The sequence below is a fragment of the Parasteatoda tepidariorum genome, chromosome 5 (assembly GCF_982258835.1).
Source record: "Parasteatoda tepidariorum strain Cologne lab strain chromosome 5, Ptep-v5.0, whole genome shotgun sequence".
Classification (NCBI taxonomy): domain Eukaryota; kingdom Metazoa; phylum Arthropoda; class Arachnida; order Araneae; family Theridiidae; genus Parasteatoda; species Parasteatoda tepidariorum.
In genome coordinates this window covers 43,072,599-43,090,566 of record NC_141759.1, presented here as the reverse complement: position 1 = coordinate 43,090,566, position 17,968 = coordinate 43,072,599, and the positions used below count along the sequence as shown (strand labels likewise).

The window sequence follows — 17,968 nt, the reverse complement described above, 5'->3', positions numbered from 1 at the left end:
CAAGGAGAATAAGTACACTAACATCAAGTTGCAGTTCTTACCACCAAATTCTACTTCTGTTCTACAACCAATGGATCAGGGAGTTATTAAGGTATTTAAGCAGCATTATAAAATGCGACTTGTGAAACGGATGCTGGAAGGAATTGAAAATACTGGAGAGCTAAAAAAAGTCAATATGTTAGAAGCGATTGAGTTAATTGTATCAGCATGGGAATTAATAACACCATCTGCCATTGCTAACTGTTTTCGGAAAGCTGGATTCTCTGACGGAGATACAACTGAAGAATATCTCTTAGAAGCTGAATATGAAATATCAGATGAAGACGAAGAAACAAACGTAAATTTTGTTAATGATTGGAATTAATTAAAAATTAAACTTAATTTCACAGCATCGTTTGAAGAATATGTATCCGTTGACGGCGAAATTTTACCTTGTGATATGCTGACATTAGAGGATATTTGTGATGTTACAAATGATACAGAAGAATTCAGTGAAACTGAAGAAGATATTGCTAAACCACCTAGCTTTTCTGATGCCAGGAAAGGGCTGGATACTTTTAGGAAATTTATTTACACTGTTGAAAATGTACCCCCGGAAATGTTTAAATTTTTACAGCAGTTGGACAATTTTCACTTAAAGGTAGGTGAGAAAAGACAAAAACAAACCACTTTACACGATTTTTTCTCACAGAAATCTAGTCAATTATTGTAACAACGTATATTACATTGTATGAAACAAAAAATAAAGTAGGTTACTTTGTTTTTATTTATTAGCAATTTTTTTTCTAAATGAATATTAAAATTCAATATTTATTTCATTAGGCTGAGAATTTAATATAAGTTACACAATTTCGAATTTTTTAGTTTTTTATTAATGTGTTTTTAAGTTTCACCGTTTAATAAGTTTTCCCGTTTAATAAGTCGTTTCTTTCCACTCCCTTGAAAAACTTCTTAAACGGGTTCTACTGTATACATATAGGATATATACAAGCAAAATTAAAATACATGCATGCAATTTTTTATTCCAAATTTTATCTTAACAAGTATTATTTTTACATGCCTTAATAAAATTTTGCTATCATGTATATCCATAAATATTAACTTAAATAATCAAGAATAATCTATTTATAACTGATATGCGTTGTGACCTTTAATATTCTTATTCAAAATTCTCCAATATCAGTTAATTTAAAAAATGAATTTTTAAGTAGTTGTAAATAAAATAAAAATAGGATTTGATCATAGAATTGATTTTTAAAATCTGATTCTTACTTATAAGGAATTTATTTTTATTTTTATCTGCTTTAAAAATATAGGGGTAATATTTTTGGACAACAATTTTGGAACAATCAAAACAATTTTGGAACTAACAATATTTAAACTATTCAGCTTGTTATTTATCTTTTGATATAAAATAGTATTAATAAGTGTATCTTTTATTTCATGAAGAGGTTTAGAAAAAAATACTAAATTTTTATGTATTTTAATTACTAGCAAATTATTTTCCCTTTTTTTAATAGTTTCAAAAGGGGAAAATGCAGATATACAAGCTTTAGAGCCAGATGGGGATTTCGCTCCATGTTTTTGCGTTTTTGACATTCTCATGCTTAACGATAAAGTATTGACAAACTATCCTGTAACTGAAAGAGTATCTTTCATTAAGGACACATTCTCCCAAATAGAAAACAAAATTCGTTACACTGATCAAATCATAGCAACAACTAAGTAAGTGAACATTTATGAACCATTATTCTCTTTTAATGTTTTATAATATTTTGTTGAATATTAGTAATCCCTTATATTAAATGCATTTTCTGTTACAAAAAATGATGTGTAGCTTGTTATAACAACTCCTGTGGTCTAAACAAATATGGATATTATAATGGGAGGTCTCTATATCGTAAGAACACAAAAGTGAAGAAAATGTTTACTTAGAACCTATTGAGACTTGGACAAAAGATTTTTTTTAACTACTTCCCTAATGCTTGTTACTTTCAACATATATGGCATAACACTGAGTTTCCATATTTGTTAAACAGCGTTCGTCGCGTTTTTAAAAAGTACTTAAAGGTGCTTATATTCGTATTTTAAAAGTCCTTAAAGGTGCTTTTTTCATTAAATGTTTTTAAAAAGGGCTTTTCCCTTTTTCAAACTGAGATTTTTCCTTTATTGATTTTCACTACGACTTATGCAAGAAGACATTGTGTACATTGTTCTATTCAACGTTTTCACATATGCCAAAAGTTTTTTTGTTTTGTTGGCATAACGGTTAAAACCATCAATTGTCAAAAACTTGCCGACCCTGCCTAGTCATAATATATTTTTTTAAGTGCTTAGAAATATTTTTGAATGCTTGTAAAGTGCTTAAAAATATTTTTGAATACTTGTAAAATGTTTAGAAATATTTTTGAATACTTGTAAAGTGCTTAGAGATAATTTTGAATGCTTGTAAAGTGCTTATTTTTTGTTAAAAAATTTGGCTACATACCCTGTTAAATAACATATATCCCAAGAGCTGCTAAGTCTCTGCAAAAAATTAAAAGTTAAGATGAGTGTGACTACCAGATATTTGATCTCCAAAAAAACCCACTTGTTATAATACTTTGCAGAAAGAGTGTGAAGTGTTGTGTATAGCACTTTCACAGTTTTCAAATGAAGAAAATATGATGGATGAATTTATTGTACCCTTTATTTGGCAATTTACAAAGAATATGAATGCATAGGAGACACTCTGATTTCCTCACAAGAAAGCAATAGGCATTTCTAATTCTGAATAATTAAAAGTAATTAATATTTCACCATCTTTTTGACCTTAGATAATGTTTAGGATCATGCCTTGTTTATTAAAGTTGACTTTCTAAATATTAGTGATTTAATATAAATATGTTTTCCTTGGAAAATAAATTTTCAGTCTACATATAACTTATTTAGAAGTAACAATTAGTAAAAACTTTTGAAATATATTTGGATCCTTAACATTCGATAAAACTGTTACATTTTCATTGCTGAATTGTTTTTAAAAATATTTTAAATATAAACTTAATGTAACTATAATCTTAATTAAATATAACTTAATTAAGATTTTAAAAGCTTTATTGTGTTAAGTTTAATGCTATGCCTGTAAGTTTTACATGCTAGGTCTTGTTAAACATTTGTTTTATCAGTTGCAGTAATATAAGTAGTTTATGTGACATTTATTTTTGTTCTAAAATAAGTGAAAAGAAAATTTTTAAAAATACTTTAAAAAAATTAAATCTTTGTTTTGCTTTAGATAATTTTTAAAGTCTAAAAAAGACGCCCAGTGGCTGAGTGGTAGCGCTTCGCGTTCCCGTGCCACAGGTCCTGGGTTCGATCCTTGGGCCGGGCAAGGTTGAATCAGCCTTTCATCCCTTCAGTGGGTCGATAAATGAGTACCAAGCATGCTTGGGAACTAAACACTGGGGGTTCCGCGTTCGCCTGACCGGAACATCTGCTCCTGCACCCCAGAGCCCAAGGTCAAGAAAACTGAGATGGGCACAGTAGGCCTTGGACCTCTATGGGCTGTCGCGCCACTGAGTTTAGTTTTTAGTTTAAAAGGGAAAAAAAGAATGTAAGCAAACGATAAAAAAAAGTTACAAATATTTATTTCCATTTGATTTATCATTTTCACATTGTTTAATGATAATTTTTTAATGTTTATAGTACTGAAGTAAACGATGAACTGAACAAAGCTATTGATGGTAGACTTGAGGGAATTGTTGTAAAAAATCCTGAATCGGTATACAAGCCAAATATAAGAAAAGGAGGTGGTTGGCTGAAAGTGAAACCAGAATATATTGAAAACCTGATGAATGAACTAGATCTTCTTATTATTGGAGGATACTACGGTGAAGGCCGCAGATCAAATATAATATCTCATTTCTTACTTGCTGTAGCGTCGAATGAGCAAAAAGGTATAGAAAGGATATTGGAAAATTTCTTCTCTAATTAGTTGACATTAGTGATGGTGATGCAAATTGTAATGTTTGTGCAGACAAATCGCCCAATAATTTTTGCATGGTTTCTTTATAACTACAATTAATGAACTGGATTTCGTATGTGTTTTTTTTTTCAATATGACATATTCAGTGGTATTTATAGTACTGTAAAAACTCAATCAACTGTTTTTGTTCAATTGGGGCCGTTTATTGTGAACAATAAATACGAGAAAATTACAAATGCGAGTCAAAGTAAAATATTAAATAATGGAGTGAAAATGTATGAATAGTAATAAAGATGTAAAGGACTTAGAAATTGATACATTTATGATAAACAAAAACAAAAAAAATCATTATGTGCCTAATGGAAAAATAAATGCAAAGAATGATGGAATTTAATTCACTTGAATACAGAAAGTTCTTCATTTTTTTAAACGCTTCAAGCCCTTTCACATATATTGGATCTGGTTCAGTTTCGTCGGCTGCGTCAGAATCACTCTGCCTTTTAGTTTCTGCAAAGATTTCTTGAACCAACAATACAAAATGTAAACTTTTTTTTCAACAGATGCATAAACATTGAACATGCTGTTTAGCTAACATTTGGAGTTTATGTTTTTTAGACTCATGACCAAATAACTGCAATATTCTTTTTAATTGTCGGTAGAACTTTTTGAATGACCGATCTGAAAACCTACTAGTTTCAAAAATGCTCAAAATAAGTATCATCAATACTAATAAAAATAGCATTTCTTACAAGACTATTCAAACAACATGATGCATTCGGAAAACCAAAAATGCAGGAATGATTTATTCAGGTTCAACTCTATTTTTTAATCATTTGAATCGCTTCAAATAATTTATGAACAATCAGGTATCATACAACTAATCAATGAAAATAAATAGCCATAATTTAAAATAAATATTGATTTATGGCTTTCCAATTGTGTTCTTTAAATGTGAAATGATTCTTTTTCACATTATCTAATAACTTTTAGTTTAACTATAAGTCAGTTTAATTTTGTATAATTCACTTAAAGGGTTTGCTTAAAAAAAGGAAAATAGAAAATATTAATAGCAAATTAATATTTTTAAAATAAAAATTTTGTTTGAAATATCAAAGTTGAAATAGATCTAATTTAGCATATTCAATTCTTAGAAAGTTTTCAATGTATACATGTTGTCTTGAAATTCAGATAAAGTTTTGTAATAAAACACCGTCTTTTATGATGGGGTTTTTTTATTGTCTCAAATGTTGTAAAAGATTTAAAGGGTGGTATCTTAAAATTAAATCTTGCCTGAATTTTAAGACACCCTTTATGCATGTATATGAAACGCAACCTGTTATAATATAAAATATGCACTGAAATAAAAGATATTTAAATGCTCCAATTCAAAGTTCCTTTTAATTTTTTTATCTGCAATAAATATATATTATTTGCATCTGTTGCTTATTTTTCAGATAGTGAACCTAAATGCTATTATTCATTTGCAAAAGTTGGTTCTGGCTACACCTTTAAGGAGCTCCTTGAACTGTCAGCAAAGATTGAACAACATTGGCAGAAATATGATCCAAAAAAACCTCCAAAGAACCTCATTATTGGAGGGGGCAGGAAAGAACAACCAGATTTATGGATTGAACCTTCCAAATCACTAATAGTGCAGGTGAATTTTATCAGGAATATTTAGTTTGATAATATTTCTATGTTCATATTTTTTTTTTATTTTACTTACTGTCTCTTATTTTTTTGACAATTTTAATTATAAAAAATGAATAATGCTTTATTTAATTTTCAATTACCTTAATTTTTACTTGCAATGCTTTGATTTAAATTAAAACTTATATTTGCTGAGTACTTTGTAATCTAATATAAGATATCCAGATTTGTGATTTTTCTCATTTTTTTTCCATCTTTTTTTATAAATTATCATTTTTAAATTATTTGATATTTTTCTGAAGATATTGTATTAAGTGTAGATCCTCTTAAGTAAAACTAGTCCGAATCAATACTATAGACTAATCCATAGATTAAATTCCAGTACTGACAATTTTGATTTTTTAATGTGGTTGATCAGAGGACACATTCTTTTCTCATTTTTTTTTTCTGAATTAATTATCATTTTTAAATTATTTGATATTTTTCTGAGGATATTGTATTAAGTGTAGATCCTCTTAACTAAAACTAGTTTGAATTAATACTATAGACTGATTCATAGATTAAATTCCAGTACTGACAATTTTGATTTTTTAATGTGGTTGATCAGAAGATCATTCACTTATTAATTTTTGCAAAGTTATAAAATGCTTTAAGTAATAGATTGATCAGTTTTTTTTTCTTTTTCATCTAAGTCAGTTTTTTATATTTATATTAATAGTTTTAAATTTACTTAGTATTTAATATTGTTTAATTAAAACTTCATGTTAATATCATTATTTTAAGACGTTTTTCTAAAATTGACATTTCAGGTAAAAGCTTCAGAAATAAATGGCAGCAAAAGCTTTGCAACAAACTGTACTTTGCGCTTTCCCAGAGTAGAAAAGATTCGTTATGATAAGTCATGGCGTGATTGCATGACAATGAGGGAATTGGAAGATCTTAGAAATGTAACAATAGTTCTGGTTCTATATTTTTTTACTAAACATTGTCTTTTTTCGAGTTGAATAATTTTTTACACTTTTTTTAGCTTGCACAAGGTCGGTTAGCAACTAGACGAAGCACTGTGACAGAAGCAGAAGAAGAACCTTCTCCTAAGAAGCAAAAAATGCAAAAAGAGCGTATTGTTAGTATTGCACCACATTTTAGGCCTACTGATATCAGTAATGTGCAACAGGTAAATACATTTTTTTGCAGTAAACTTAAAAATTGTTGTAAATTATTATTTTGTATGTTTAATATAATTACCATTCTAGTGACAAAATTTTTAAAATATTTTATTAATTTCTGAAAAGCATGCATGATATAATCTCACAATTCTGTTAATTAGCTTGTTTGCTGACACTTTAAATAAGGTATCCATATTAACCTTTTTAGGGGCAGTGTGATAAAATCTGTCTCACATTTCTTACTGTAAAATAAGTCAATAAATTTCTAATGGATTTTGCCTCTTAGTGTTTTAACCAACATAGTTGGACATAGTGTTTTAACCAACTTCTTTAAAGTTTGGTTTATATATTAAGATCACTTCCTTTGGACATGTATAGGATGACTCCAATTCTTATGGCTGTTTTTTAACTAAAATTTTGGTTCATATTTATCTGTCCCACTAAATTAAATTCTCTAAATTTCCTGGATGTTGATTATATATGTTTTGAAAAAACATTAATGCCCAATTAGTTTAAAGAATATTCTTTTCAATGAAAATATTAATAGTTTATTTATTAGCAACAAAATATAATAGTTTATTCAAGCAGCAAAATTTACTCGGTGAGCGTGTTTTTAGGTTAGTGTAATGTATATTATAAGTACCTCTAATTTGCACTTTAAATATGCAATTTTAATTCATCATGTGTGCAATTAAGATGCAAAACTCAAGATGAAGCAGTGAAGGTGGCTAGACATTATTATTTTGCACTTTAAATATGCAATGCTGTTAATTTTAATTCATCATGTGTGTAATTAAGGTGCAAAACTCAAGATGAAGCAGTGAAGGTGGCAAGACATTATTTTGCTCTTTAAATATGCAATGCCTTTAATTTTAATTCATCATGTGTGTAATTAAGATACAAAGCTCAAGATGGAGCAGTGAAGGTGGTTGAACATTATTTTTATATTGTTAATTCTATTTTTATATAAGATAGTTATTAATTATGTATTTAAATAAAAATATTTATTTAAAATAAATAAAATTTAATGAGGAAGCATAAGTTAATTTGGAGTTAAATTTTAATTTATGTAATTAGTAACAAGTTAATCATTTAAGATGATTATTTGTTTCATTGCCTTTTTGAATAATAACTATTACTAAAATGATAAAAGGCAAACACAAAATAGAAATCAAAATGAAAACAAAAATGCCATAAAATGTATTTATTTTTTAGGGGTTATGTTTTTTTATAGCATTTTCTAAAAATTCAATGATTCAAAAAGGAAGATAATTTAAAGATATATATTAAGCAAGTTAATTGGCTTAGAATAGTACAGTACAGAACCCGTTATCCGGAAATCAGAAAACCGGAAAACCAAAAAACCGGAACGAAATTCGATAAATTTTCCCGCCATTTTTAAAAAATTTTTTTTTTTCCTCATTAGATTTTAGAATTTTTCGTTCTTTTTTGAAAGATGTTTACCTTACCATCATTTTGGAAATAATCATTAGTGTATTACTCCATCGTTTTAAGATTATTTCCAAAAAAAATGTTTTTTTTAGTTGGGTTTAACAATAAAAAAACGGCTTTTTGTAGCGATTCAGAAAACCGGAATAATCAGTTATCCGGAATAGCGATGGTTCCGATCGTTCCGGATAATCGGTTCCCTACTGTATATAATGTTTATAAACTTTTTTAGATTGACGTTTTGCACTGATTTTTACTTGTGTATTTACTGTTGTATTATGCAGGTTACAGATATTTTTAAGAACAAAGAAATGTGCGTTATTTTCTCCTCTCTTGAAAAGAAACAAGAAGTTGAAAAGAAAATAGCTCAAAGTGGGGGAAAGCTGGTGCAAAATCCTGGTAAGATTGCTTTAAGAAATTTAACAAATATAATTTTTTTTTCAAATAAAAAATATATTTTCGGAATGTTTTTATACATTATTCAGGGATAAGATTTTTTCCGCTTTTTTTTTTATCTCTTGAATTTCAGCTTTTTTATCAAAAATTCAGATTTTTCTAAAAATTTCACTTCTTTAAAATAAGTATTCCGCTTTTTCAGAAAAAACAGAAAATTCAAACTACAGAGCTACCAATCCTTTCTCATTTTTACTTATTTTAGCTATTTTCTCCCTTTTTACTCGCAGCAGATAAGATTTTCCGAATTTTTTTCCTGCCCTCCAGATAGATCCGATTTTTGTAGTTCAAACGGCGCTGCTTCTGACAAGCCTTTTAGAGGTCCCAAGCCTGGAATCTGCTAATAACTCGATTCTTATTCACACGATTTTATTATCAAACATAGTTTTTCATATTTACGTGTTACAATTCTTATTCACGCAATTTGAATATTGTACTTTGCGATTCTTATTTACGAGACTTAGAAATCCAATATTGTGATTCGTGTTTGCGCCTTTTTAAAAACCTATGTAGCGATTCATATTCACGCAAGTTTAAAATTCGGTTTATAATATCAAACATTGATTTTTGTATTTATACGTGATTTTAAAATCGGGCATTGGGATTCACATTCACACGTTCTAAAAATTATGCATCATAATTCTTATTTATGCAATCTAAAAATTATGCATCATGATTCGTATTTACGCGATCTAAAAATTATGAATCATGATTTGTATTTATGCGTTTTAAAAATTCTATATCCCAGTTTGTATTTTCTCATTTTCAAAATCGTATATCTAGTTTGATATTCATGTGATTTCAAAATCAATCATTGTCATTGTTATTCATATTCACGCAATTTTAAGATCAACTATCGCGATTCTTGTAAGAAGTAAAAAATTTTTTAAATTAGTTACTATAAAGGTGACTGTTTTTCTAACAACGATTATTAATATATATAAGTGTTACATCATCAGAGAAACCGGAAGGAAATATATTCAAAACTTACATTCTGTGCTTGCAAAGAAGAAATAATAGGATTTGTCACAAGATGTTTGAAGATGGACTAACGACTAAATATAGCAAACATAAAAGATATAGCAAACAAAAGCAATCACTTAAAAAGGGATTTAATAAATTTTTTTTTTTTTGGAAAAAGAGTTAACTCATCATCAAAATTTTAATTATAATTGCTGTTATTTATGCTATAAAATGCTAAATTCTTAAATAAAAAACAATTATCTAAACAGTTGCTGATTGTCATGTAATTTTTCAAACTAAAATAGCAATTTTTGTATGTTAAGGAGTTACTATATATTTCTACTTCACTGTTCTTGATATGTTTCAAAGGGCTCTAGTTAGATTAGACTATAATATGAACATAATGATTCGGTGCATTGTTAAAGTTTTTTTTCCCAATATAATTTAAAAAGTAATATTGCTGATATATTTGCTATAAATCACATAACAGTATTTATTAAAAGAAATGAAATATTAATGTATATTCTCAGTAGTTTTAATTTGCTAAACCAGGTAGTTTTTCAAGTAATAATTGTCTCTTATATGAACTGAGGAAAAATATAATTTTCAGCTTTTTTTTTTCCAATTGGCAATTTTTATTTTCTCTAAATGTTAAGTATCAATCTAATCATTTATATAATAATAGATTAGTACACAATTGTATGTCAACACATTATTTATTAACTTAAACTGTCTGGAATTTATTATTAAAGGGTTGCGCTTGCGTAAAATTTACTATCCTGGAAATTCAGCTTTTTTGCCTTTTGGCTAATCTCATTCCTGATTATTGTTTTTTCTAAATTAAATTATTTAATTTGTAGGATTTCTTAATTTAGATTCATTCAATTAAAAATTATTTATTTGCCCTTTGATGTGTATTTAATTTTTTTCCCTTCCAATTCTTAGTATAAAACTTCTTAGTATTTTAGGTCTTCCTTTACTCATTTTTAATATGGCATGCTGGTGGTTTTCCTACAAAATAATTTGAAAAACAGAGTAAAGAAAGAGTTGAAGCAATAAAGTAGCTGAAAAAAATACAAAAGCAAATATTTTTTTTTTTCTTTTCATCTGTAGAATTACATTCTAAAGATACTTTTTTTGCTCATCAGAAAGGAAAGAAATACTCCTGATTTTTTTGTTCTCATTTCGGAATAAAAAAATTTGCTAATGACTTGCTAAATTTTAAATTGATAAAATAAAAAATAAATACCATAAATTCTGAAATTACAGAAGTTTAAAAGATAATATGCTCTAGAAATGTTTTTTTTTTTTTTCATTTCTTGTAAGAACACCATAATTTTTAAAGAGCATGATAAAAACATTTTACATTTTAATCAAATATGACTGTGAGTGGGGATTTTGTTACAAATTCAGATATTCGCAACACCATGAAATTGGGGGAGGGGGTACATTCCATTTTTAAAATAAGATTTTTCGGCGACCTAATTCCGTGACTTTTTATGATTTTTTTTTTTAATAAATAGTTAAAATTATGACATTTCATGACAAATTTTGTTTAATTCTGAAACTCATGACTTTCCAGGTGCGCGGATACCATGACTTTGTTTGTAAATTGGGTGATGACTAAAAAGTGTATGAATTTCTTTATTTTTCCTTTGTGGTTGGTTTCACTGTTTTTCGGCAAAGCATAATGTCCTAAGAATGTTAAAAATTTCCTGAGTCTACATCTTGTCACATCTGTATTTTTTGCATTCATTACCATTTTACCCAGAGTCAAAATGCTTGAAGTAGTGTAAAGTTTACATAAATGCTAAAATATTAAGCACAATTTTAAATCAAGTTCTAAACTCTTACAAATTAGGCTATTTCTCCCATTTGCACTTTAAATTTAAATATTTCTGCTTCGAAATGTTCCATACACCAGCTATCCAATGACAATACCAACACTGAATTTTCTCTCTCTTACATTTTATATGCATTCAAGAAAATTAATATTTATTTGATATTTTAGGAAATGGTACATTTTGCATCATTTGTGATAAAATCACAGCTAAAGTAAAAAATCTGATTAATAAAGGAATATATGATGTTGTTAAAGAAGAATGGATTGAAAATTGTTATATGGAAGGATTACTTTTGCAGTGGTGATTATTTTTTGTTATAAAGCTTTTTTATTTTGTGTTTTTAGAGTACAATACTACAGTAATACCTAATACAGTAAAATTTTCGTTTTTCATGGAACCATTTATTGCAAATGAAAAATACGGGAAAAAACAAACCCAAGTGTGCATAAAATATCATAAATGACTTGAAAAAGTATGGAAAGTAACAACAAAAATAATAAACTCGAAATTTTCATAAGTATAAAAGTGTTTTATGGAAACCATTATGTATTTGCCGCAAAAATACTTTACGGTACATACAAAAGATGAATAAATTCATTTATTTAAAATATTTAGAAATTCTAGATTGGACACATTCATTTCCAGGGTGCATAGCCAAATTTTTAAATGAAAAATAAGCACCCTTTAAGCGCTCAAAAATATTTTTAAGCACTTTAAAAAAATATCATAACTAGGCAGAGTTGGCAAGTTTCTGACAATTGTCAAAAATCACGAAATTGTGAATCATGTAAAATGAATGGCGCTTTGATATGCCACGGACCGACGGTACGTTGAAATAGATTGGAGTTGAATTTGTGAAATTGTTGAATAGAACAATTTGAACAGTGTCTTTTTGATAGAACAATGTCTTTAAAATTTGGTAGAATATCAGACCGATACATGGGGGAATCTGCTAACTTCTAAAATCAATTTAAATGGGAATTATTATAACATTATAAGAATAACATTTGTGATGAGACTGGTAAAACAAGGCAATAAACGCAGAAAAGTGAACTTCTTGAACCCACAACATTACAAGTTTTGATATTTTCATAAACTGATTCAAAAATATTAAACTTGCTATTTGAAGCTCATTTTTTAAAAGTGGGTACAATTGCAGACCAATAAATGGGGGAATCTGCTAACTTCCAAAATCAATTCACTCGGAAAAACGAAAGGGGATAGAGTTTAGACTGTATATTATTTAAGGTTATCACAGTTTAATGTTTGTTATTAAGTAATTCTTTTTCAGTTGATTTTTCACATTTAATTCCTGTCTGTTATTTCTAAATTTGCTAATTTTTTTTTTTTTTTTTTTTTTTTTTTGTTAATTAGGAAGCCTGATGATCTCTATCATGCTAAACAAGAAACTTGTGAAAAATTAGGACAATTTTATGACAAGTATGGTGATAACTTTACTGAAGATGTTTCCGAAAATTCTTTGAAAAGGATTTTTTCAAGTATTTCAGAAGAAGTAATTTTATATCCATCATTTTTTAAAAAGAAAAATTTTTTGTATTTTAATTTGAATTCGTTTTTATATAATTGTTGTTATAGCTGTTTTTCCTTTCTTCAAGATTGAACTATTTGCTAATAGTATTTTCGAATGATTTGTATTCATTTTAATCATTTATATACACCTTATTTCAATAAAATTTTTATTAATGTCAGAATAGATAATTTTTGTATAAAAATTGGTCAGAATATCCCCTTTACACCACATTTTCATACGTCTAAATTTTTTTTAAATAATTTCTTAAAAAATTAATCCTATTAAATAAAAGGTTAACAGCATAATGATTCTTACCATATAATAGCACCTGTATTTTAAGGGAGTATTGTTATGATAATATACAAAGTTAATATGTTGTAATTATGTAACCAATATAGTTATTTTGAAAGAGTAAAATATTGTTATAACCAGTACATATAAAATTATATTTACTTATTATAATAATATTTTACTTCTCAAAACTTAATTATTTATGTGGATGGAATTTGTTTGTTTATTATATGGAAATTTTTATTTATCCCAAGTAATTTTTTATACCAAATCTTTTACAGGAATGGTTAGCACAGGATATGACAAATCAAAAAATTGCTGAACTAGAGAAAAATTACTTTCCAGATTCATTGCCTTGTGGTTTATTCAGAGGCTGTTGGTAATTTTATTTTTCATATATTATGTTGTGAGGATTAGACATATTTTCTGTTCATATTTCAAAATGATTATTAAAAAGTAGTTAATGCAAATATATATATATGTGTGTGTAATAAAATAAATGAATTTTCCTATATTTTAAAAGAAGTATTGCATTGCAAAGTATATAAATAAATCAATAGACTTTGCACTAGGGAGTTTGGGCACTTTTTTGTAAGTACAGTGTCTGGGACTATCAATTCAAGCCGTTAAGCTCAAGATCTATCAACGTGTTTTAGCTTAAACCAGAGTTTAGTGTGTCAGATAAAGGTCAACACTGAAAAAGGCTAGAGTTGGCCTTGATATAAGATTTATTATTTGAGATTACTTATTTTAACTCTTCTACTCTGCTTAAAATTTTAAATGGAGTTTTAAATCAAAATATGAAAATAAGAACTTCAAATATGTTAATAAATTAGTGCAGAGAATATTTTAAAAAGTAAGCATTCCAGCAGCAGCCTGTTGTGGGCGAGGGGGTCATCGAAGTTAAAGGTTCCACAATTTCGTAACCAACGACATGAATGTGGTCATCACTGCCCACAGGCCACGTTTATCTCATATACAAGTTGGTACCCATTGATCTGAAGCTGAGTGGGCTTCAGGCCACCACTGGGGATTGGACCACAGTTCTTAACAATGGCAGTACAGTGCCTTAATCACTGAGCCACCATGACTCAGACAATATTTTAAGTTGAAATCCGAATCCGACGAAAAAAATTATGTTTATTTAGTGGAAGTACATTTTGTGTCTGATTTCATAACTTAAAATATCGTCTGCACTACTGAGCATATTTGGAGTTACCCTCATGCACCATTAATATTGAGTTCTAAAATGAGAAGATCCGATTATTAAAATAAAAGTTATTCAGTGTAATTATGTTTGTTTTTGCGCATTGTGCAATTATGATTAATATATATTGTTAATGGATAGCTGATGAATAAAAGGTAAATGAAAATTGGATTAAATGTAATACTGAAGTTGAATTGTGTCATTTGATGTTAATCTGTGAATATTTTTTATGAATATAGTGTATGGTTGTACAGTGCAATAAATAAAAAACGGACCTCTTAGAATAACTTTTAATCAAATCATCAGATTTTCACGTTCTAGGACACAATCTTAAGGGTTCTAGCTTTTTTTTATTTTGTGCATTGTACATTAGTAAATTATGTATTCTTACAATATATCTGTATTGAAGATACAGATAAAACATTAGAAACAGAAGCAGTTATAGTAGATTAAAACATATTTTTTGATAAACCGTTTTAATATTTGTTATATTTAAATTAATTATATTATATTATTAATTAATTATATTTAAACCGTTAAATATTTGTTTCAAATGAATTTTGGGCATAAGTTATAGATATTTTAATATGTTTTTATTTTAGGATATTTATTAAAGGAAAACACAATGAAGCGTTCAGAGAATCTATAGAAGCTGAGATGAAATTGCTAAGTTTAAAGCTAAAGATGTTTGGTGCAAATATTTGTTCAAAAGTTGAAAATAGAACTACACACATAGTGCTACCTCGGTATAAATTACTATTTAATATTGCCTATACAAATAATACTAATTATTTGTAAATTGTATTTTATCTAAAATTGTATATAATGTCATTTTTATATGATCTTTCTATATCAAAAATAGAGAGCGTAGGTTGGCTTTTCTAAATTAGAAAAATTTGAATTTAGATTCTTTATCTATCAACATAACACTACTCTTATTGCAATTTTTATGAAGAAATTTTTCTACACTTCAAATTAAAACACAACTTAGAGATTTTTTCTCATTTTATTGCTCACATTTAAGATAAATTTTGTTGAAATTATGTACCCTGCAGAACTCTTTAGCAGAATTTTATAAAACCAAAGACTTCCTACACACACAAATATCGACCAAGTGACATAACTGAGTATTGTCATTAAAAAACTAATATTATGTAGTACAAAAACATTATTTACTGTATCAACACAATAACACTTATCTAAAAATTAATTAAAGAAAAATTAAAAAATTTACTTAAAATATTGATTAAAAAAAATAGAGAGACTATTAATGTAAAGTTATTAGTAAAGTGAAAATATTTTTTACTATCACAAACTCTAAATAAAAAAAAAACCACCTAAAGTCCCTTAATAAACAAAGTAATCTTATTTTCATGTACCTAAAATGTTTGTACAATTTAGAAGGAGGAGAAAATGGACTAGTTAGCATCCCCGTGGCAGAATCGCAGCGACATCGTCGCAGAACGTTACAGAGCTCTTGCAGAAAGACTTTTCTTTTGAAAAGAAAAAAAAAAACTTTTATTTTCTACAGAAATTTACTTATAATATTTTAATCATGCATTTAGATAATCACCTTTTGATGAGCTCAATTTACGCAGAGTATTGCAAATCGATGCAATGTTTCGATTGATTTTCACGTGAATTTTAAATATCCCGATTATTTCAAACAATATGGAAAATTGTTTGAATCATGCATTTGAGTATTTACTTTATAAGGCAATAATTCTATCGAATTTTTGGCAACTATTGCTATTGATTGCTCTTAAGTTTTTAAATCTGATATTTTTTATTACAACAACCTAATCTCGAAACGACACACACATTTGAGGAGCCCGATTTGCATAATTTCGTCGTCAATCGATTTTTCGGCAATTACTACTTTGATTTCTAATTATTTTTTTACTGTGGTGATTATTTACAAATTGCGACGAAAATAGTTTGTGCATCCCCCCAACAATATGCGAGAATATCACCCATAATATTAGAATAAAAAATTATTACATGTTCAATTAAAATAAATTATATGTTTTTTTTTTGTAAACACAGCGCTTTTGTTATTTTAAATTAGTAACATATATGTTTGTTATTATTAAAAGTATCTGGCAGAAAGATATAAGCGTTAGAATTCTGCCACAGGGGTTAGCATTTGCTCTTCTCAGTAACTTAATTATTTTTATTATATATTTATATGCATGAAATTATGTTGGTAAGAACATAGCTAAATTCTAAAAAGCAGATAAGTTTCAGATTATTGCTAATATTTTCAAAGTTATGGTAATAAATATAGAAAAAATTACAAAGACCTCTTTCCTATTGTTACGGAGCTATTAGTACAATATGCATTGATTAAAATTAATATTAATATTCTTAACATCTCTTACAACATTGCATCCAGTGCTACCCATTAACTTAACAATAAATTAATAATTATCTTAAAGCATTTATCAAATATTACATATTTTTATTCTTGGTAATTTTTAATTTCCAAATTCATAAAGGAGATCAAATAAATTCTATTGTAAAATATTAAATATTCTAAATGAATGCCCCTCGCCTCTCCTAAATCCAGCTGCGTTCTTTTGCTTAACACATTCGCTGCCACTAAAAATGATATTTCCATCCTCAGAAGCCGGATTACAAAACACGGTTTTAATGTTCCTTATATTTTACTAGGAAAACCAGAAAAACGAAGAAACATATTATTTTCCTGTTTAGAGAGCGTTTTTCTTTCCGACGCTCTGGAGCGTCAGTGGCACACAGACTCAACCTGTCTTCGTGAGTGCCACTGACGCTCTAGCGCATCTAATCAATATTCTCAGAAATTACTGACATATTGCATAAAATAGCAGCTTAAAAGGAATAAAACGGAATACCATTCAAGAATACCATTTATGAAACAATACTGAAAATATTTACAAATAATAAGCACAATATACAGATATTCGCAGTCACGCACATAAAAAAATTCAAACAAAAATTTTGAAAACAAACCACAAAAAAATAATGCTTCACTAACGTGCCGAAACAACCTCTCCGTTCAACTCCCAAAGCCACACTAAACACAGAGTTTATAACTTATCATAGTCGAGAGACACACTAGCGTGTCGTCGGCATACCAGGATGTGCCGCTCTGATGCGCTAGTGGGTCGGTGGCAGCGAACGTGTTAAACCCCGCACTCTCTATACATGCAGGAGGTTCTTTTTCATTGGACAGCGGCAACAGTTATTTTACAGCTCTGCTTTTGGCTAGCACTTTCTTTCTTTGAAGTGAGTTATTGCCTTAACACTATTTATGCCATATTTTTCATACTTCAATTAGACGCTATCATAAATCAGGCTTTACGAAAGGTCTTCATATAATATAGTGTTGAAAAGGTGGCATTTTTACATAAAAGTGCTTTGTAGTATTGTTTACACATAAAAACTTATCAAGTTTCTCAGCTATCTAAGTTC

General features: G+C 27.9%; 1 protein-coding gene across 6 annotated transcripts in view; it reads left to right on the top strand.

Moving 5' to 3' along the window:
• The window catches only part of DNAlig4 (DNA ligase 4), a 35,491-nt gene that overhangs the window by 15,162 nt on the left and 2,361 nt on the right, over positions 1–17,968 (top strand). For all 6 annotated transcript variants that reach the window (XM_087163785.1, XM_087163782.1, XM_087163783.1 and 3 more), the window contains 10 exons: positions 1,521–1,725; positions 3,682–3,932; positions 5,416–5,618; positions 6,421–6,558; positions 6,639–6,785; positions 8,511–8,625; positions 11,654–11,786; positions 12,861–12,999; positions 13,590–13,687; positions 15,118–15,261. In XM_087163785.1, the coding sequence (XP_087019911.1) occupies positions 1,521–1,725; positions 3,682–3,932; positions 5,416–5,618; positions 6,421–6,558; positions 6,639–6,785; positions 8,511–8,625; positions 11,654–11,786; positions 12,861–12,999; positions 13,590–13,687; positions 15,118–15,261 (1,573 nt within the window). The remainder of the gene's footprint in view (positions 1–1,520; positions 1,726–3,681; positions 3,933–5,415; positions 5,619–6,420; positions 6,559–6,638; positions 6,786–8,510; positions 8,626–11,653; positions 11,787–12,860; positions 13,000–13,589; positions 13,688–15,117; positions 15,262–17,968) is intronic.